Source organism: Parasteatoda tepidariorum, chromosome 6 (genome assembly GCF_043381705.1).
Source record: "Parasteatoda tepidariorum isolate YZ-2023 chromosome 6, CAS_Ptep_4.0, whole genome shotgun sequence".
In the NCBI taxonomy this organism is placed as follows: Eukaryota; Metazoa; Arthropoda; class Arachnida; order Araneae; family Theridiidae; genus Parasteatoda; species Parasteatoda tepidariorum.
The window spans coordinates 81,213,703-81,237,192 of NC_092209.1; the positions used below are offsets into that span (position 1 = coordinate 81,213,703).

The 23,490-nt window shown below is 32.1% G+C and overlaps 1 protein-coding gene across 1 annotated transcript; it reads left to right on the forward strand.

Moving 5' to 3' along the window:
• Positions 1-16,942: 16,942 nt before the first annotated feature.
• LOC122273905 (general transcription factor II-I repeat domain-containing protein 2-like) lies at positions 16,943-18,238 on the forward strand. Its single transcript, XM_043057881.1, has one exon. The coding sequence runs from the start codon at positions 16,943-16,945 to the stop codon at positions 18,236-18,238; it is 1,296 nt and encodes a 431-aa protein (XP_042913815.1).
• The last annotated feature ends 5,252 nt before the right edge of the window (positions 18,239-23,490 follow it).

Below are 23,490 nucleotides of genomic sequence, written 5' to 3' on the forward strand. Positions count from 1 at the left end.
TATATATATATATATATATATAGATAGATAGATAGATAGATAGATAGATAGATAGATAAGTGTGTGTGTATATGTAAATATAAATAAATGTATATATATATATATATATATATATATTGCTTTGTCCATTAAAAAATTTCAATACAAGGTAGATATTAGTTGAGCATACAAGACAGTGTGAAAAGAAACTTTATAATTACCTAGATTTAAGATTATTTTCAGCTTGAGACTAGCTACATGAAAGGAATTTTTAACGCTTGAAAATCCTATGTCATCCTCGATTTAAGGTTTTTATATAGAAGATTGTTTTCCATGGTTTTGGATCAGGATAATATGCGTAGAATGGAACAGATTGTCACAGATCTCGCTTTAAGGTTAGAAGGTTTACACGTAAACCATATTGTAAACCGTTTTAGCTCTACATTAAAAGGTTTTTGTTGAGGGAAAATAACCCTTATTTTGCTATCTGGGTATGACTGGTAAAATTGAATGTACATTTAAGCATAAATCACGTTAGTAAAACTTCCTATAACTATGGCTGTGCAAACAGCGCCTCTTAAGCATAATATAAGTGGAAGGATACACCGGAAGTCTTCTAAATTTTCTTCCGGTTTTAGAAAGCTTGTTATTGTTTACATTCAGCTAATCATCCCTAATGTCTATTTTTAGGCATTTATTTGTGCTTTTGGGCATATCTGTAGCTTAAAGGAAACCCTTTCAATATTTGGGAGATATAAATTTGTTTACTTACCTTTCAAACTGTGAACAGTAGTCTCATTTTTCCCAATAGTCTTATGTATATTTCTCAGAGTAATTGTTCTATTGAAATTTGTCCAAAATTTCAGACGATGTTTTAATCCATAGGTCCTACAAAGTGCTGGTTCCCCTTCGTTGTTGGTAAATGGCACCTGGTTAAACAGTCTTGAAAAGGAACAAAAAGAAATGCTAAACACATGCCAACATGAACTTCTAACACTGCCACAGCAGAACTGTTAGAATAGCTAAAACGTAAAAGTCGTTGGTGAAGTTCACATTTTTACATAGGGCAGTTATGAAAATAAAATTCGTGTTTAAAATTGTTGGTGAACGTAAAAATCGTTGGTGAACTTCACATTTTTACATAGGGCAATTATGAAAATAAAATTCGTGTTTCGTCATTCTCCTTTTTTAAAAAAAAAGAGAATGATGAAAATTTTAGCTAGCAAAACAACTTTACTAATTGGCATAGATGTAGTGCCGGGAGAATCAGGGGTCACGTGCCCCTCCCCCTAATAATTTTTCATAACTATTTAATTGTTACTTTTGCATGTGTATTATTTAAGGAAAGATGTCTGTATCTATACATCTACTTATAATATTCTTATAATGTATCATTAATAGATGTCTGTATCTATCAATGCAATTTTGAGTTACATATATTTTTTAAGCCTTTGAAAAAATTATTCAGTTTGAGAATTGAGACCAAGACTGGCGTATTTTCTACCTCCTACGATACATCCACACGTTGTTAGTGAAAACATGTGAAGTGTTGTCATAGGTAAGGGGTTCGGCTACGGGCCACCGGTAAGCCATTGTAATCTTCAATATATTTAGTACCAAGAGAAGAAGAAACAGTGATGGAAAGAAGAAGCAGAGGTCTGAAGAAGAAGCAGAGAACAGAAGAAGCAGAGCAGAAAAGAAGAAGCAGGGCAGAAAAGAAGAAGCAGAGCAGAAAAGAAGAAGCAGAGACGAGAAGAAGAAGCTGAGAAGAGAAGAAGAAGCAGTGAAGAGGAAGCAAAGAAGAGAACAGGAAGCAGAACAGAGAAGAGAAAAAGCAGAGCATAGAAGGGAAAAGGAAGCAGAACGGAGAAGAGAAAAAGCAGAGCAAAGAAGAAGAAGCAGAGCAGAGAAGAAGAAAAGAAGAGAAGGAGAAGCAAGGAAGAAGAAACAGTGAGGAGAAGAAGAAGCAGAGTAAAAGAAGGAGCAGAGAAGAGAAGAAGAAGCAGAGAAGAGGAAGCAAAGAAGAAAACAGGAAGCAGAACAGAGAAGAGAAAAAGCGGAGCAAGAAGAAGAAGTAGCAGAGCAGAGAAGGAGAAGCAAGGAAGAAGAAGCAGAACAGAGTGAAAGAAGCTTTTATTATTTTTCCATGAAAGATTATTAAAAAAAATATTTCCTTGGTCTTATAAACATTATCTAATATTTTTTACTTCCAAAATTATCTTTACCTTGGCTCCAGAGGATTGGATAAACTGTTTTCATGTATGAAATATAAAACTTCTTTATATTCGTCAACAATTCTTTGCCAGCTATAGCAGTCATCTTGACATACAGGATTTTCTTTAAAAACCTAAAAAATAAAACTAAATTTCAAAATATTGATATTATTTTCTGTTACCGTTAATATATTTTACACCATGTTATAAATAATTTCACACAAATCTTATAAATAAAAAATTGATGTAACTAGGTGTAAAGGCTAGGTAGTATGAAAAAATGCCCTACACTGTAAACATTGTGGTGTAAAACCAATAAAAATTTGGTGCGGAAATACTCTGAAGATTGTATGCTATTTCATATTAATAACAAATTGCAAGTTCTTACATACTTTAAAGGGTAAAGTTAAATGCAAACTCCTATGGATAGACCACTCGCCTCTTATTCAGTTAAGTCAAGTTCGAACGCTAGCGATGTTTAGTCAATATGAATTCCGTCCCTAGCTTGCACCGACCACAGTGCTGACGTAAAATATCTTCAGGGGAAGACAGATCATGGGTTAGAGTCCCAGCAAAACATGAGAGATTTTCGTGGTTTTACGCTACATGTAACACAAATGAGAGTTAGTTTCATCAAAAAGTTCTTCACAAAAGCAAAATTTCCTTCAATATTTCAGCTACGGGATAACTTGTCTTCTGTGTTGTGTACAAAATTACAAGGCTACAGAGATAAAAATTTGTAGTCTCAAACTCAAAATTAGGTCGTCTGTTCAAGGACGGTTATAAAAAAATTGAAATATTTCATTCTTATTGATTTTATGTCTTAATCTTCCTGCAATATAATCATTAATTCGAATACCTCATACTACAAATTTTATGCATTCCACTTTTTGCCATATAAATTTTAACATGATTACTTTGTAAGTGATTCATTTCACTTTTTTTCAAAATAAACCTTGTTTCAATATTTTATTCTTCAAATTTAATATGCTAAATATTATGCAATCCACGCATTAAAAGGTTTACTTTATACTTTGCATCTGATGTATTGAAATTCTTACACTGTAATTTTTTCAATTTGAATACTTTACACTTAAAATATGATGCATTCTTTTGGCAATACAAATACATTTATAAAAAGAAGAGCATGCGCAAGACTTACGCCCAAATACAGGTCTTCCAGGTTGCAATAGTCTGGATACTTGTTGCAAAACTCTTCCTCAGATTTGAAGAACTGGCATTTATGTGGCTGTTCTTCACAAACTAGTTTTCTGTTTCGTCTTCAAAGAAAATCATGAATTATAAACATATAAACAATAAGTTTAAGAGGATTATTTTCTTTTTAAAGATCCGTACAGACGTGAAATTAAAACGGCAATGAATATCAGATATTCATTAATGTATAAGAAAAAAGGTTGAATAGCAACTTGTTTTGATGATTTGTTCATGTTAAACCATCAGAAATTTCCAACATAGTTTCTTAGAAATCAAATGTTGGAATGATCATGATCAAACATCATCCCAATGTAGGAATTCGGACTCATTTATGATGGGGCCAACATAAAAAAAAATGTTTTAACGGCATATTCCTGAGAATCAACAAGAATTCCCATTAAATCATCGTGGAAATGTTTGGTTGGAACCATCATAGACCATCACGGATCATCATGGATTGTTGCGCCGTGAGAGTCAGAACTTCTGTTTATGAGTAAGCAGCATAGTATGAATTAGAGTTGTACAAAAATGTAATCGATTACATTTTTCGATAACAATTACTTGCAATCATAATTACAAGATAACATAATTTTCATTGTAACTGTAATTGTAGTTACAACAACTAATTGCAGTAATTAATTACATGTAATCGTGTTTACAACTTTGATTGGAGCTGTAACCGTGATTACAGTAATTGATTACAGTTGTAATCCAAATTTAGATTACAACCGTAATCATCAGAAATCAACTGTAATCAAGGTAGAAATTTAGCTACAAAGATTTTTTGTAGTTGTGCTGTTTGTTTTAAACACAAACCTATAGTTGCTAATCAAATAATGGGAAATCTACCACCAGAGCGGGTTAACCCTGGTGCAGTATTTAATAAAACAGGGTGCAGTATTTAATAAAACATTAATAATAATAAAAAATTAATAATGACCCAGGCAGCATGGCTATTTTAAAAGAACGCAATACACCTGTGCACAATACAATTGGCCTTTATGTCGGATTATAAAAGTTATTAGAGATAAAGATAGTAACGTACGTGTAGCTATAATTCGCACTTGTAAAGGGACATATAAACGTGCAATATCTAAATTATGTTTGCTCCCAATTGAATAATTTTGATTTTGTTAATAGTGTGAAATTGATAATTTTAAAAAAAAACTTGTAGTTATTTGTTATATTGTTACTTATACTTGAATATTGTGAACTCGTATTGCAATAATAATAATGTTTTATTCTTAAAACTATCAAATTGATTGAAATTCTGATTTTTTATTGTTACTTATACTTGAATAATGTGAACTCGCATTGCAATAATAATAATGTTTTATTCTTAAAACTATCAAATTGATTGAAATTCTAGTTTTTTATTGATACTTATACTTGAATATTGTGAACTCGCATTGAATAATATTAATGTTTTATTCTTAAAACTATCAAATTGATTGAAATTCTAATTTTTTATTGTTACTTATACTTGAATAATGTGAACTCGCATTGCAATAATAATAATGTTTTATTCTTAAAACTATCAAATTGATTGAAATTCTAGTTTTTTATTGATACTTATACTTGAATATTGTGAACTCGCATTGAATAATATTAATGTTTTATTCTTAAAACTATCAAATTGATTGAAATTCTAATTTTTTATTGTTACTTATACTTGAATAATGTGAACTCGCATTGCAATAATAATAATGTTTTATTCTTAAAACTATCAAATTGATTGAAATTCTAGTTTTTTATTGATACTTATACTTGAATATTGTGAACTCGCATTGAATAATATTAATGTTTTATTCTTAAAACTATCAAATTGATTGAAATTCTAATTTTTTATTGTTACTTATACTTGAATAATGTGAACTCGCATTGCAATAATAATAATGTTTTATTCTTAAAACTATCAAATTGATTGAAATTCTAGTTTTTTATTGATACTTATACTTGAATATTGTGAACTCGCATTGAATAATATTAATGTTTTATTCTTAAAACTATCAAATTGATTGAAATTCTAATTTTTTATTGTTACTTATACTTGAATAATGTGAACTCGCATTGCAATAATAATAATGTTTTATTCTTAAAACTATCAAATTGATTGAAATTCTAGTTTTTTATTGATACTTATACTTGAATATTGTGAACTCGCATTGAATAATATTAATGTTTTATTCTTAAAACTATCAAATTGATTGAAATTCTAATTTTTTATTGTTACTTATACTTGAATAATGTGAACTCGCATTGCAATAATAATAATGTTTTATTCTTAAAACTATCAAATTGATTGAAATTCTAGTTTTTTATTGATACTTATACTTGAATATTGTGAACTCGCATTGAATAATATTAATGTTTTATTCTTAAAACTATCAAATTGATTGAAATTCTAATTTTTTATTGTTACTTATACTTGAATAATGTGAACTCGCATTGCAATAATAATAATGTTTTATTCTGAAAACTATCAAATTGATTGAAATTCTAGTTTTATATTGTTACTTATACTTGAATAATGTGAACTCGCATTGCAATAATAATAATGTTTTATTCTTAAAACTATCAAATTGATTGAAATTCTAGTTTTTTATTGATACTTATACTTGAATATTGTGAACTCGCATTGAATAATAATAGTGTTTTATTCTTAAAACTATCAAATTGATTGAAATTCTAATTTTTTATTGTTACTTATACTTGAATAATGTGAACTCGCATTGCAATAATAATAAAGTTTTATTCTTAAAACTATCAAATTGATTGAAATTCTATTTCTTATTTTTATTTTTTACTTGATGATCAATTAAATATCATAATTATTCAATGCGGGGGGAAATGTTAAATATAATGTATCAAAATGTGTTGCGTCGCCATGTAGTGATAGCTCGCCAATTTGGCGAGAGCGCTTCTTAATGTTTGTGTTTATAATTACTTTGCTCGTTGCTCGTTAAGGATGCGCTATAGTGATCGTCTTATAATAAAAAATTTGGTCACCAACAATAAATATATCGTTCTTTCGTTTGTTGAGGACATTCTATGGTATATTGTCCTGTATTAAAACCAATCATTAAAATTTGCAGTCCATTCTTAATTCGTCATAAACCGAGAATGATAGTCGTTTGGTGTATCAAAAATCATGAATGCATATTGATTGGATGATTGTAAGCTGTAATGATGGATGATTGTAATGATGTTGGACAATGATGAATTGCACTGAAATCAACTTGGCTTGGGTAAACTTGCCGCATATTACTCACCCATTCGCATTGCACAGAGTGATTGTTGGACGATCTATGTGTATTGGCCTCTCCATCATTACTATTGAAGTAGTTTCGTAAGCAAGATATTGTGATGCGAAGTGATAAGTAAAACATATAAATCCGATTAAATTCAAAAGAAATATCAAAAGCTTTATGAATTTTTCCCTCGTAGACTTCGATGATGTGATATCTGCTATGGAAGAAATGAACGATCTCTTGAATATCTTTACAGCTGGAGACGCTTTCTCAATCATTTCCTTGCTTTTCTCTTGAAATCTTCTTTCAAATAATTGAAGAGTATTATTTCTTTTCTAAAGAAAAGAGAATACAGTTTAGTTTCATATTCGTTTGAAAAAGGGATTAAATACTTTTAAAAAGTGGTTACATAAACCTGCAGTTTTCATTTTGATAAAAGAGTTAGAGGTTAATTTAAAAATGTCGGAAATGGGAAACTCTTTTTTAAGTTTAAAGTATAGTAATCGAGATAAATAACTTCCGAAATCGAACGTAAATTCCAGTATAAATTATTGAAGTTTTTAAATAAAATTAGTTACCATTATTCAGTAAAGGCGGAAATTAAAATTAAAAAAAATCTTTTTATACAATGAACCAGTTCGAAAAGAAAAGAAAAAGAATATCGGAAAATAAGGAACAAACACATTATCATAGATAGTGGACAAAAACGAGCACCACATCAAAATGACAAGGGAAATTTTTAACTGAAATATTGCCATGCATGGCTAAAACGATGATAAAATAAATAAAAAATAAGAAATAATGGCATGAGAAATAGTTACATCATGGGCTTTATAAGATAATTCAAGTCGGGATAGCCTGGTTGGTAACGCGTTGGGCCCTAGTACAAGAAGTCGTAAGTTCGATTCTACCGGTCAAAGACTCCTCGTGTCTGGTGACTGATGAACGCTAAATCTGCCGGGTCACAAAGTCCTCGATGCACCCATCCCATCAATATCTTTGTGAGTACTGAATTGGAGATTGATCGTTCTCTGGTTCAGGTCAAAATTACGATCTGTGGAAGAATGAATAGATGTATGAATGGGTTCAGCCTATACACGGACTGCGTCGTGTGTGTGGCTGATACTTGTGGTGTATTACTGGTCATAGATTGCGCCTCTGAAAAACTAGAAGCTCGTCCTCTGCCTTAATTTCACTTGGTTTCACCACACTGGTTGCTAGTATTGGCAAGTGACATTAGAGACGACAACAACATAAGATAGTCCAAAAAAGGTGAGGAAGTTAAATTGTGCTTGAAGTAGTTTTAAAAGTGGAACGTACCAGCTCTATAGTGCGGCGGGTTGTCAACCAGACTGGAGACCAATGGCTAATGTGAAAAATCTTACAAAAGTCTCTAAGATCTAAACCTAACACTTTCGAGAACTTTGGATGCTTTGGTAAAAAAGGGGCAAGTCTGTGTTGTTGATAATAATCATGACGATCCACGCTACGGTATCTATTATGCAGTGCAATTGAAAAAAAACAATGTAAGTGCTACACGATCGATTTCAAGATAAATGGCATGACAGCTGTTTTTTTGTTGATTGCTAATGCTATGAAAGCTGACAAAAAACTGAAGAAGTAAAATTTATTTCTGAATAATATTTTTCGACAATATATGGTTTATTGTACAAAAATGCCAGCTATATAAAAATCTCAATTGTGATTTTTTTGTCACTTACATTGATTTTCTCGTTCACGGCAGTATTGATTGCCTCATTTTGCCACTTCCGTGATTTCGTGACAAAGTTTTGGTTCTCCTCAAATTTGAATGCGTCGAGAATCATTGTTGAAAATTCGAACCACGTAGCTGAATATATTCAGAGAGTGATATAATCACAATTTGAGCATGTCCGGGATGCTCTTGTCAGAGTAATTGCAGATCACCACATCTTTCAAGAGAGCTTCAGAAGTTAAAAAACTGTCTTCATGAAGAACTCATTGGCTTCTGACCTTAAATTTACTATCCTAAAATACACAATCTGGCCAAAAGTATCCGGACACCCTCTGGTGAGGACTCAGAGCGTCCAGAGGCACATATTAATACGACGTTCATCTCCTTTTTACATCGATGACAGCCTGTAGACGTCTGGGAAGGCTTTCAACCAGTTTTTGATAGGAATTGACTTTTATCACATCTGAAGTGAGTGTTTGCAGTGAGGAGGGTCGATTTGACTGGCTACGTAATCTGCGCTCTAATCCGTCCTAAAAGTGTTCAATGGGAATTGGATCGGGGCTCTGAGACTATCATTCCAGTTAGTGAGCACCCATTTAGTCAAACCACGTCTGTGCAAGACCTTATGCGTGAATGGAACAGTTATCCAGCGGGGTGAGAAATGGGCCTTCCCCGAAATATTGCCATAGAGATGGGAGTGCAGCATTGTTCAGAATGTCCATATACATCTCAGAGTTTATGTTTTCAACCACAGAAACTAACGGATACAGGCCAAACCACGAGAAACAAGCCCACACAATTATGCTTCCACCACCAAAACAACCAGGTGTCCGGATATTTTTGAATAAAGAGTGTATTGATTAATCTTGTTCGCAATACTGGAGTTTATTGTGAGATTTGCACTGTAGATGTCAGTAGGGGTCGTAATTTGTATAAGGTAGTGTCTCAATATTAATCTTTGTTCTATCTTATTCCAATGCCTTTTAATTCATGAGATTCATCTAGTACTTTTTCCTCGTCATAATTTTTTCACGTTCTGATGTATTTGTATACTACGTTTAACTAGGTTTGGTTAATTTATTCTTAAATTGTCCCGCAGAGACTAGTCGTTCAGGCGTTGCTCCCAGCATGTCACCATAATCAAACATCACTGGCTGCAGCAAGTGTGCGGATGGGTGACCATTTTGATCAACCTGCGTAGGGAACAAAGTATACGGTATTGGTTCTCTTTAAACTGTTTAACCGAAAAGTGATCGACTTTGCGCGCAGGTTGTCGTAATGATATATTTTCCGATTGTCCTCAGGTAGACTTCGCAGACCATCGCCAGTAGCCCATTGAGTAGCTTCAGTGTGACATAAATATACACTATCTGGTCAAAAGTATCCGGTTACCCGGTCTCTGTGGTGGGAGCATAATGGTATGGGGGTGTTTCTTGTGGTTTGTCCTTGGTCCGTTAGTTCCTGTGAATGAATATAAACTTTGAAATGTATGTGATCATTTTGGACAATGCTGCACTCCCATCTCTGTAACAATATTTTGGGGAAGGCCCATTTCTCTTCCAGCAGGATAACTGCTCCATTCACACATTAAGTCTTGCACAGACGGGTTTTGACGAAATGGTTGTTCAAAAACTGGACTGGTCTTTTCAGAGCCCCGATCTAAACACCTTTGGAATGAATTAAAGCTCAGATTACGTAGCCAGCGGAATCAACCATCCTCACGGCAAGCACTCACTTCAGCTGTGATGGAAGACAATTCCTATCAAAAACTGATGGAAAGTCTTCACAGACGTGCGCAGGCTGTCATCGATGCAAAAGGGGGATTAACGTCCCATTAATATGTGCCTCGAGACGCTAGTCCATACCACGGGGTGTTCGGATATTTTTTGCCAGATAGTGCGCTGCAACAACAACTTATTCTTGAGTTATGTGCTAAAATGTGTTTCTGAACCTCTGTCCTTAAATCTATTTTCACTTTTTAAATAACATCTACAACCTGAAAGATCATTATTTTTTCTAAAAAAAAACTATTATGGCTCTTTATTATTTAAGGGTAGAACTATATGAAGGCCTTAAATGAATAGTGGACTAACTTAATTTGGTAAAGCAAAGTCTTTTAAAATAACGAGTGATTCGAAAAATCAGACAGTGAGAAAATGAAAGGACATACAAATCTACAGTTTACAGCAATCTGGTAAAAAAAAAGCCAAACAATTCATTCTCATAAACATTCAAAATTGGCTACAAAGTTCATTAATAGATTCTACTAAACAGTAAAACTATATATTCAAAAAAACTTCGATTTGCTGTAACAATATATTGCAGACTGAGGACAAAACTGAAAGCAGTGGAATGAAACTTTTTTTGCAGTTTTCCGAAATCTTAAAGTTTACTGACTTTTTAATAGTTAGGCGACGCTATCTGTTGACGAAATTCTGATTTTCAAATTCGGTGTGAAATAAATTTTTTGATAAACAAAACAGAACATAATTTCCAACCGTAAATTCTTTATTTGATTTTTCAAACCGTTGGTCATTTTTGGGTCTATATTCGGTATAAAATGATTTACAAAAAGTGGATAATGAAATCATAGAGAAAGAGAAACATATAATACAAGTATTTACCCTTTTTGAATAGGTGGCAATTAAAAATAAAATTAAGCAAATTCTGGCAACTAAATCAGCCAACTGCAGAAGAGATATTCCAGTCCATAGCCCAAGGATACAACCGATACTGCTCACTATTTCTAGATACTGTTAAATGTGAAAATATCCATTATAACAAAGCAATATGGACAAATGAAAACAGATATTACTGTTAATGTAACTTACCGAATTCCTGAGTGGAGAGTTATTCAAATGAAACGCTCGTGTAAGCCGTAATTCAACAAAAATACTGAGGAATTTTTGTTTCCTTCTGGTAGGTGGCTATGAAGGTCATGTTAATTATTTTTTAACGAGTATCGGTACTCCTCAACACATCGAGGAAAAGTTTATGATACTGTATCAGGTCAACTGGATTAGTAGCTGACAATTATATTGTAACATAATTGTATTGAAACGTGATATAGGGGAGAGTGGGGTCAATTGTAACAGGGTACGATTGTAACGGAGCAAAAATTTCGAGTGTCGGGTTCTAGATTTGATTCCTAGGTGGCTCACAAGGTGTATTTAATAAATCTACATGTAAACACCTGCTGGCAACCATTTTTATGTACTTTTGAAAGAATTACACCACAAAAGATATTTTCACGCTACGTAAGTACTTTTTTTGGTATTAGAATATTATATTGTAACAANTAAGGTATATATTTATTTTCTAGTAGAGGATAGTCTACTTTATTCGTCTGTCAATTAATACTAATAATATATTGGATTTTTTGTTAGTTAAAAATAGTTAAGTAAAAAATGTTACAATTGACTCCACTCTCCCCTACTCCAGAGAGATGATCACAAGCTTACTTTCTAAGATCCAAGATTCATGTTCGTGACTTTCATGTAAATTTTCGTTAATAAAAGTTCTGAACCATCCCACATTGGAGGTGATTTCAAAAGAATTTAGCATTAGACTGAACAATTCTCGTAATAATGATCAATGATCGAGCCCGCCTAATCCTGACTCGAAATCCCAGGGCAGTCACGAAATAGATGCGTGAGCCCCTCTCTTCTCTAGAGTACACTAAAAATACATGCTTTTTAGCTTCAGCTAATACATGCTTCAGACATTCTCTGAACATTTGACGGTTGAAAGTCGCTTCGTTGGTAAAACGGTTTTTCACTGTTGTCCATCATAAACATAATCGGATTCAAATTGTCAATTCAAATGTAAGTTTTAACCATACAGTTTTTCTATACCATAAATTTACCTTTTCTTAAACCATTTTACTATTATTATATGCCATTGTTCTTACTCTTCTGCAACTATTTAATGGTTTTCAGCATTGTTTAGATAAAAATTAGATTCAACTTTATTTTAAAATTGATACTCTGTCATGATTATTACCTTTCTTTAAAATTTTTACTACACATTTTTTTACAATTGATACAATTTTTTTTTGATAAGTTAAACTGTGAATGACAACAAAGTGAGCCAATACAGTTTTAAATTTTTTTACACTTAGAGATGATTTGATAATGTAAGACTTTTTAGGAAAAGACAGATTCAAATTTTTATTTAAACTAAAACACTAGAGCCGTGATGTTTCAGGGGATGGAGCGTTTACCTTCCACTGAGGTAAACCGAGATCGAATACCAGAGATGACTGGTCGATACAAATTCCGCATCCGGCTTGCACTGACAGCAGTGCTGACGTAAAATATCCTGAATGGTAGACGGATCATAGGTTAGAGTCCCCTTGCCATCAGGCTAATCGTGATTTTCCACTCCATATAACGCAAATGTGGGTTAGTTCCATCAAAAAATCCTCATCGAAGGCAAATTTCTCCCAATACTTGATCCAGGAGTTCCCTTATGTTCTGGATTGGGTTTAAAATTGCATGGCTATGGAGTTGAACATAAGAAGTTGTAAGTCCAAAAAAAATGGATCTGTTGTTCAACGACGGTTCGAAAATAAGATAAAACATTGTAAAACATTGAAGCTACGGAGGCTCAGCGGATAGCGTGCTAGGCCAAAATTCCCGGATGACTCGCTGATACGAATTCTGCTTCCAGCTCGCACCGCAACTTAAAATATGCATATTTTATACAGAACAGATTCAGTTCATATATCACATAAAGAAAGCGTCTTGTTATACTGTAAATATCCGATTTAAAGACATATTTACTTAGTTACTTATACGAAAAAAAACCTGTATTGGTCTAGTAAAAAAACTCATTTTGACTACGGATTTCCTTCGTAATTTTTAGGGAGAAAACTTGCTCTTTTATTGAAAAATAACGTTAAGATTACGGATCTAATTTGCAATTTTTGTCGCAAAAACGTACAAATTTATTCGTGGATGTTCAAAAAAATATGGTTGAGACTATGGATGTATTTCGTATGCTTAAAGATTTCGATAAAAACAATCCAGCTGCCATTTCGAGAACGCTAATTTTCCGTCATGTTTTGTAGAGAATCTTGCGGCAATTTTTTTGAAGCAAATCAACTTACTTTCGTGAATGTTCTAAGTTGGGGGAATGTTCTTCACTTCAAAGAGAGAACACTGCAGATCAAAATTCAACTTTCTACGTGCTTGATGACCAAGAAAGGTTTTGAAAAAAAAAAGTATAATTGTTTGTGATATACCTGTATTCTAGGAACTGACGTCACTTTCGATAAGATGAATTGATTGAATGTAATCGTCAGGGATATGTTATTATATCTGAAAAATATTTTGAGCTTTTTTAAAAGAAAATTAAATTTTTCAAAAAGAGATTTAATTTCTAATAAACAATGTCCTATTTTAGGATAATAGTACACAAAGCTGCTTTATGGATATATGAGAGTCCCATATTGATTTTTTCTGAACCAAATCAGTAAACTGTTTCAATCAAGAGCCTCCAAATAGGAGCAACATACGCAGATGGCTTAGCATGTTTGTTAGGATGTTTATGCAAAGGGAGAACTATGAAATAATGTATGGCGTGAAAGGAACTGCCGCATAGATGTTATCCGTGGGACCAAGACAAATGTGACGCATGTATACAAAGTTCTTAAGTTCCTTTTACATTCTGTGTAAATTTTATAGATAAATACTTTTTCAATAAATAGTCATAGCAGTTTGTAATCGCTATATTCATTTTGAATTACTCTGTATTAGAAGAGTATATGGAACAATGCCTTTTTTCCCCTTCACATAAATTCCATTAATAAAATAATTGTGCTTATATTACTTTTCAAAGAAGTTCATAAAAAAGGTGTCAATAACTTAAAGGGTCCATTCATATGTTTGCAATCATTGTCAAAAAGTGAAGGCAGCAGAAAAGATTAGGGGGCTTAAGAATAAATATTTAAGCAAGGAAAAAAAACTCGAATCACTATTGAAATCTGATGATCACTATTGAATTACATTTTGATGCTCCTTTCAGTTGCGCTTATTTTATGATATCTGCAATATAACCGGCAAGCATTTTAATCCCGTAACTATTTAATTTATTACGTCCCGCAGTGAACTGATCGTTAAGACTCGGCTCCCAGCAGATCACCGAAGTCAAACAACACTGGCTGCGGTCAGTCTGCGTAGGGACCGAGGGTGTGCGGTATGGGTCCTCGTTAAATTGTTCCACCGTAAAGTGCTGGACTTCGCATGCAGGTCTTCGGGCTACGGAAACTGGGGTGCCATCCCCTCTGCAGAGGATCAAAATTGCGATGACATATCCTTGAATCATTCTCAGGGATGTTTCCCAGACCGTCGCCTATAGCCCATTGTGCAGCTCTAGTGCGACGTAAATGAACTACGACTATAACATTTAATTTATTTAAAAAAAAAAGCTTACCTGCAATACATTGCATCCAGATCTGCATTCTCGAGTGAGTCAGCTTTCGAGGAGTTACACTGAAACGGAGAAATTAATTGAAAGAAAAGATAATACCAGAAGAATAAGATAATTATGAATGTGAGTTCATGAAGATTTACAATACTTTGTCAATTATTTTACGTAATTAATACAGCTTATTATGTTATTCAATCATATCCCTTCCGATGTATGTTTTAGAATCTTTGTTAAGGCTGTCTTTCGAAGACTCCGTCGTAATATGAAATGACGCTGTTTTTACAGCTGCTGTGAGTTTGCAACTGTTACTTATCAAGGTCAGGACAATTAGACCAAGTTTAGCCTGTCTAAAGCCAGCGCTGTCTACTCTTGTTTCGAAAATGGCGCGAATTGTCGATAAAATTGTCGATAAATTGTGAAGATGAAAAGCGTTTGTGATGTACTTTTTCAATGTTTAAAAACTTACTTCGATTCAGCACTACCTACTTCAGCACTAACATTCTGTAAAAACTGTGTATAAGGCAGTGATTTTGATAATTTTCATCTAAGTGGAAAAATATTTTCAAATTGGTGATTTATTTTTTAAAAAAAGTTTAATAACTTTTAAAATATAAGTTTTTTTTTCTGTTCTAAAGCCCAGATAATCCTTCATGGCGAGATTTAATTTAAAATCATCGCGTTGTTCCCCGTGCAAGGCACTTGAACTATTGCAGTGATGGGGAAACTACGGCCCACGGGCCAAGTCCGGCCCGCGGAAAGGTTTAATCCGGCCCGTTTAAGAGTGCCGTCGTGAGAATGTTTGACCGCGTTCTTACTTCGAAATGTGACGACCCGCATAAAAACTACCTGCGGCGATATTCAAAACACAATAGTATTCTGGACAAATCCATTCGACCTAAACAGATGACTCATCTTCGCTCGAAACTTCCAGACACTCTCGCATTTTCGATTCAGTGTTCTGTTTTCTCGAAAGAACCGGAAAAATCCAATTCCCGAACAATCCTTGCAGATAGGTATAAATACAAGCGAGGCCGCCCGATGATCAGTTAGTTTGCGACTTAGTCAGTCATCTGCAACGATCCGCTGTGACTCGAGTAATTGTTTGTGTAATCCCCGAAGCTCCCACTGCCTCAATAGTCCGTGGGCCGAAGACTCAAAAGCAGTTCTAAACTGATTTTCGTTCCTACACTCGAGTGGCAATTTTAATCTTCCAAAATAGAACTCAATCTTGTCTGGGAAATATAAATTCACGAAGTTCTCCAAAATATAATAGGCCATTAATTGACAGTTATCAAAATATTGAAGAACTATTTTAATTTCATGAATACAGAATTTTGCCCATGAATATCCAAAGGAGGGTACTGTGACGTCACATGAAAATGAATTGACCAATCACAACCAAAAAGCTTCGCGATTTGCGTCTGCTCTAGTTCTTGTTTCCTTTGCTTCAAACTGCTTTACAATTTTTGTATGAACGTTAAAAAAGTTTAATAAAATTATAATTTCATTTTAAGAGGACCCGCGCAAGAGCATTAGTTAGCAGTAAGCTTTCGTCAATTGCGTTTCCGTGTGTTGTTCTACGTAGTAGGTAACGTGTAAAATGGGCGTTAAAAAAAAGAAAAGTGGATTCAGAATGTCGAGTTTTTAAAGAAGAATGGACGTGGAAATATTTCTTTACTTTATTTAAAGAAAAACCTGTGTGCTTACTTTGCAATACAACTGTTGCAGTTTTAAAAGAATATAACATTCAACGCCATTTCAAGAGCAAACATGAAAACCACTCCTACTCATTGTTAAGTGAAGAGGTGAAAAAAATTAAATCGAAAGATTTAATAAAAAATTTATCAAGTCAACAACAATTATTTCAGAGAGCTAATCATTCTCAAAGATGCGCTACGAAAGCCAGTTATGTGTTGGCTTATAATATTGCTAAATCTAATAAAGCATTTTCAGATGGTGAATTTATAAAGCAGTGCATGATAGATGTGTGCGATATTATGTGCCCTGAAAAGAAAAATGATTTTCAGTCACTGTCTCTCTCAAGAAGAACAATCACCGAGAGAATTGAAAATATTGATAAAAATCTAATTTCACAACTGACTACAAAAACTCAAAAATTTATTTTTTATTCAATTACCATGGATGAAAGTACAGATATCAGCGATACTGCACAGTTACTCATATTTGTAAGAGGAATCAACGCCCACTTTGAAATTACAGAAGAACTTGCAGGGCTGCAGTCAATGAAAGGAACAACGACTGGTGCCGATATATTTTGTGAATTTGAAAATTGCATCGATAAACTTCGTTTACCTATTGATAAGTTATGTAATGTAACTACAGATGGTGCTCCTAATATGGTTGGAATCAATCAAGGATTTGTTGGGAAATTTAATTCTAAGTATCCGGAAAATGATGTTGTTTTTTTGCATTGCCTTATACATCAGGATGCTCTCTGTAAATCGGCTTTAGATATTGACCATATACTTAATATTGTTGTAAAACTAGTAAATATGATTCGTTCCAGAGGATTATTACATCGCCAGTTTCAACAGTTTTTGGAGTCCGTACATGCTGAGCATTCCGATATCCTGTATTATTCAAAAGTTCGTTGGTTAAGTGCTGGAAAAGTATTTGAAAGAATTTGGGATTTAAAAGACGATATTGTGAATTTTCTTCTTGATAAAGACATTTATAATCAATTTGACGTCTTAGAAAACGAAACGTGGCTTTCTGATTTCGCTTTTTTCACAGACCTCCTCGTACACATGAATATACTTAATCTCAAATTGCAAGGGAAAAATCAGTTTCTTCACGATATTTGGCAATACCTGAAAAGTTTCAAATTACAGTTATTATTATTTGCTAATCAGATCTCTAAATCTGATTTTTCTCATTTTCCAAGAATACAATCTTTAAAATTCACTATATCAAACAATAAGATTAAAAAATACGAAATTAATTTGAGAAAACTATCTTCAGAATTTGAAAGGAGATTTCAGGACTTTAGAAAAATGGAACCAGAGTTTAGTATTTTTGCGACCCCATTCAATGTTAATTACGAAGAAGTTGATGCAAAATTTCAACTTGAGTTAATAGAACTGAACTGTAATACTCTCCTGAAACAAACTTTTCATACAGTACCATTACTAGAATTTTATAAAAATTTAAGTCCAGATAATTTCCCAAATCTAATTACTCATGCAATGAAGATAATGACAATGTTCGGCTCATCTTATATATGCGAACAAATCTTTTCAACAATGAAGCTTAGGAAAACTTCTTTAAGAAACAGAATTACAGATGAGCACCTTTCATCAGTTTTAAGAATTTCTGCTTCGCAAATGGAACCGGACTATGATGAAATTTTGAAGAAACAGTCTCAATTTCATTTTTCTCATGCACCATCAATCAGTAATGACACCAGAAAATAAAGTGATAATACTTCACATCAAGAACTACACTAAATTCATTTTATATTTTGTGCTTATAATTTTCTTACCTTTTGCTTTTTTACTATTAAAATAATAAGTATATATAATAATATATGTATATGTTTATAGAACACATAAATTTTTTAACGATTAAGCATTATTCTTTGGCCCGCTACGATTGTCTAGTTATTACAAATGGCCCGTCTTAAAAAAAGTTTCCCCACCACTGAACTATTGCTTTCTTCTTTTTCTTGGCGACAGAACTTCGAAAAACAGCGTTAATGTTGAAATAAAAAATATGCTCTGTAGTAGTCTTTAATTGATGCATAAGCATTTGCACTTTAATAATGTTAGACAAAAACTGAAGAAGGTAGTGATGAAAAACATCGTCCATGGATTCGCGATCGCAATGAACTATAGAGGGCGTTGTTGCATGAGACGAATACCTGCGATTTCTATACGAACAGTCATTCTGCTACTCTGGACACGTCTTTAATGTAGCGGGTAATACTGTAACGTTCCTTCTTTATTGCGGATTATTAAATTTAAAAAAGAAAAATGTTTGATATTCTTTCTAATACAAAGGAAAACAAAATTGTATATTTTTTTTTAGAGAAGGAACATCCAAAACAGATCGGAAAAATATTTGTAAGTAGACAGAAAAAAATATGTATCTTCATATTAGAGTTAAAACCTAATGGGTGAGAAATAGTTTTGTAAATTTAATAATATAACATGAAAGGCCTATTTAAACTTTACATTCCATAGTTTTAGGTATCATATTATTTCATACATCAAAATAAGCAAAAAGTATACATAAGATTCATAATTAAATATCATTTAATTTTGTTAAAAAAAGTTTTTCGACAACAATTTGTATAAAAAAATTTTACATTTCAATAAAAATCACTGTTTGAAACTAAAAAACGTAATATAAGGAATGCTTACGAAACCACCGTAAAGTGCTCGACNAAAAAAAAAAAAAAAAAAAAAAAAAAAAAAAAAAATGGCGTGTGGAGTTCCTCCGCGCCATTTATTCGAGGATTTTATACTAAAATCAAATTAACATAATTTATAATAGCTATATAAAAATTTTTAGGGATAATCATTTTTACAGCTTTAATCGAGTCTTCTAGGCATGAAAGTTTGAAGAAAAAAAAAGTGCTTGAAAAATAAAATGTAGATTGTATAGTAATTCTAATGCACATTCCCAATGTTTTCTATAATTTACGATATTTCTTTTTTCTATAACTCAAGGAATTGCTGAATGTTTAGTGGCATTTTAAGAACATTGAAATATGCTATGTTTAAGAATAAGATATTGAAATAATATGTTGGATATTGTATGATTCATTGTTTAAAAAATCGCTTCATTCTGCTAGAAATTTAGGTTACATGGTTTTCTTTGGATAAAGATGATTGGCAAATAGTATCCTCATGTTTCGATACATTCTGAAACTTACGTTCGCAAATTCACCATGAAATGTCGCACACACATATTCTTCAATTACGATAAGCTACATTTACCTCCAAATACTGCTACTATGATTATTTTCGTTTTCTTTTATAGATCTGATACTCTCTTTTTAAACAGAGCTCGTAAGATCCTTAAGATACTGAAATGGGGACACAAAAACGTAAAAGATAAAATATCTAATTTCAATAACTCATAATATCTGTTCTCAAAATTTTAATTTTTAAGTTAAATATCACTTTTAAAATTTTGATGCTCTTACGTTTTTAAAGACCACGTGAATCCTGTTAAAATATTAATATGCATATGTTTACTTTAACGAGTGAAAAATCCTTATTAAAATAATGATCAAGACCCAAATGTAAAACACTATAATTGACGATAAAAACTCAACTGGCTTCAAAACATATGAAGAGGGAAGTAAAAGTCGACAAATATAATCGCCCATTCTCAAGACTTGTCAGGCTTGAATGACTTGTGACTTTTATTATTCGACGCTCAAAGCATGTCTATTTTTATTATCATCTATTATTTTTTTTAAATCAATGAAGTTTTTATATTTTTGATTCAGTTTCTTGGGATTATCCATTTAGTTACACAACAAATTAAATTATTTCACTCGATATTAAAAAAGGTTTTACATAAGTTATAGGCACAGGTTCTAAGATTGTTGTTGTTAATTTACATCGCACTAGAGCTGCACAATGAGCTATTGGCGACGGTCTGGGAAACATCCCTGAGAATGATCCGAAGATATGCCATCACAATTTTGATCCTCAGCAGAGGGGACGGCATCCCCGCTGCGGTAGCCCGACGACCTGCGCGTGAAGTCGAGCACTTTACGGTAACACAGTTTAACGAGTATCAATACCGCAAACCCTCGGTCCCTACGCAGACTGATCCAATTGGTCACCCACCCGCACATTAACCGTAGCCAGTGATGATTGACTTCGGTGATCTGCTGGGAACCGCGTCTTAACGATCAGTCCACTGCGGGACCCAAGAGTTAATGGGCAAGACAGCTTATCAACAAAACACGTGCTTCGAGAGTAACGATGCACTATTTTTTCAGAAGTTTGAGAAGGAAATCTCACAAGTTATGTTGCAAATTTTTAAAGGAACATTTACGTCAGAAAAGTTTAATCTCCCAAATATCCAATAGCCTGTGCTTTTCTCTATATGGAAGAATTTATTTCAAAAAGAACATTTGGTTAATCAAATTTTGGCATTGAAGATGAAACAACTAACATTGATAATGAATGCATCTTGAAAACTGATTTTGAAATGAGTCCTCTTGAAGAATTGTTAATTGCAAAAACATTTGGTTCCATAAGTAAATGGTAAGTACTGCTGAAGACCCACTAGATATAACTCATTGAGAGATGGATTTTACTCAAACTTCGAAACTCCTTTTTCTCATTTATTATCCAGTGAGGAATTCTAGAAATGGTACTGGAAAATCAAAAGAAATTTCGAAGATAAAATTACATTGCCCAAAAATTTGGAAAGAACAGGAAGGTTAAATCAAAAAAAAAGAAAGGAATTACTTTTTAGCCTTAACTTCAGAAAAAGAACGAAAATTTAAAGAGATTGAAAGAGCTGGAAAAAAAAGTTAAAGCAGAAAGTATGACGAAGAGAAAAAAAATACTTAAAAGTATTTTAAAAAAAGCCTAAAAATATGGGGAAAAGAGTAAACAAAAAAGTGATCTAATTATAATAATAATAAAAACATCATCGGATTACACAACGATAAACGCTCATAATTTAGAACGGATTGTTAAACTGTGAGGAAAAAAAATTAAAAACATTTTTTTTAAATTATGTATTTAAACATATTTTCCTTTCCATTCCATGATTTAAAAAAAAGTAACACTTTCCACGTTAACTGTGGTTATATGTTGTAATTCCAAGAAAAATCTCGTTTTTAGACATTTGTGTGGCCTATGGATAACGAGCATCAAACATTCTCAAAATTAAGTGTTCATTCACTGGAAAATTTAGTGTTTATTTAATGGTAAGAACTGTTCCTTCACTTGGTTATCTTACTACTTATTATTTAAACCACCAAAAGCTTAAAACAATATTATGTAAATTATGTAATTTTTTTTACATAATTTGTATTTAATAACAAATATGTCATTTAGCTAAAACTATAAATTTTGAAATTTTTATGATTTTTTTTAAAGGCAAGCTAAGCTTAAGTGTTCCTTCACTGGACACCTATAAGATGTTGAGAAATTTGCGATGTTGTGAGAGATACTTAAAAATGTTGACTACGTATTTTTATTAATATTTATAAAATATATATTCAAGAAATTGATAAATATTTTATTCCAGATTTATTCATACGTATGTGTATTATTGAAATTGTATCAGTTATTGAAAAAAAAGCTAAAAAATAAAAAAATATCACATTAAAGAAGCACAATCTGTTGTATAATAATATTTTATCAGAAGCATGCTTTTATAAAACTCGACATTCGCTGAATAAAATGTTTTTAATTCAATAAAATGTTTAATTCAAATTTCTTTACTAAATTACAAATAGATTTTTAGACGACTGAAAAAGAAACATCGTATTTTATAGTTTAAAAAAAATAAAAATAAAAAGATTAGCAAACGATTATTAGCGAAAAAAAATATGAATGAAATTTTACGCTATGCATGCGAAGTCAAGTTCCTCGCAAGTTTATCACATTTTAATATTTATCTCCCCATTTAATCATTTTTTTACTGTCGCCAAATTATTTTTTTTAAAATAATTAATTTTAATTTTTCTCAGCTTCTAATAAATAAAAACAGTTGAAACTTCAGATTTTCCAATTGAAAAATATGTAGATTAATATGGTATAAAAAAATTCGTACCTTATATTTCAAAATTTTTTCATCCTCAATTTAATTAAATAATAAAAAATAATTAACAATTATTCAAAATTATTTTTTCATGAAATTATCTTTGGGTAAATGAGTTTTATGACTGGGTGAAATTTTCTTTGAATTGCTTTATTAGTTTTAAAAATATGACTAAAAACGTAAAAAGTAAAATTAACATTAAGGGGTACGAACTTTGAATTGCTCTCCTGACTAAACTATGGGGACCATATTTCCCAATCCAAATATGTAAAAAAAAATTATATGTTTATTCAGAGAAAGTACGTTTTTGTGTCTGTTTTCGTAACTTAATTCATAGTTAGCACTAATTAATTAGCATATTTGAGGTCACCCCCAGGAACCATTGAGATTGGCACTTAGTTCGTGAAATTCCGATCATTAGAACGAAAGTTATTCAGGGGGATATATTTTTTTTTTGCGGACTGTACATATTATTTGAAAATAAAATTTTCAAACGAAGAACATTTCATTTGGAACTCTGCGGATTTATAAAGAAGGTAAGTGTTATGACTTTTATAATAAAAAATTAGCATGTAAAATTGTTTTTTCTTATTTGATGATAGTTCTCAACAAAATGGTTTTTTTACGTCTGATTAAGAACTATAAGAATAATAAGAAAAGAAACAATATTAAAGTTTTTATTTCAATGTAAATAATTCTTAAAATCGCTTTTTATCCTAAGAATTCTTTATTTTCCGATTCATAGTTTATAATTTTTCGATAAAAATTGTTGTCAAAATGCTTTTTTTGAAAACATAAATGGTATAACATTATGTGTTTATGTATACTTCTTGCATATTCTAATGTTTCAAGTAATATGATTCAGAAAAGTATGAATAAAAATTCGGTACTTATGTATTAACGCCACAGCAGCTACAGATTTGGC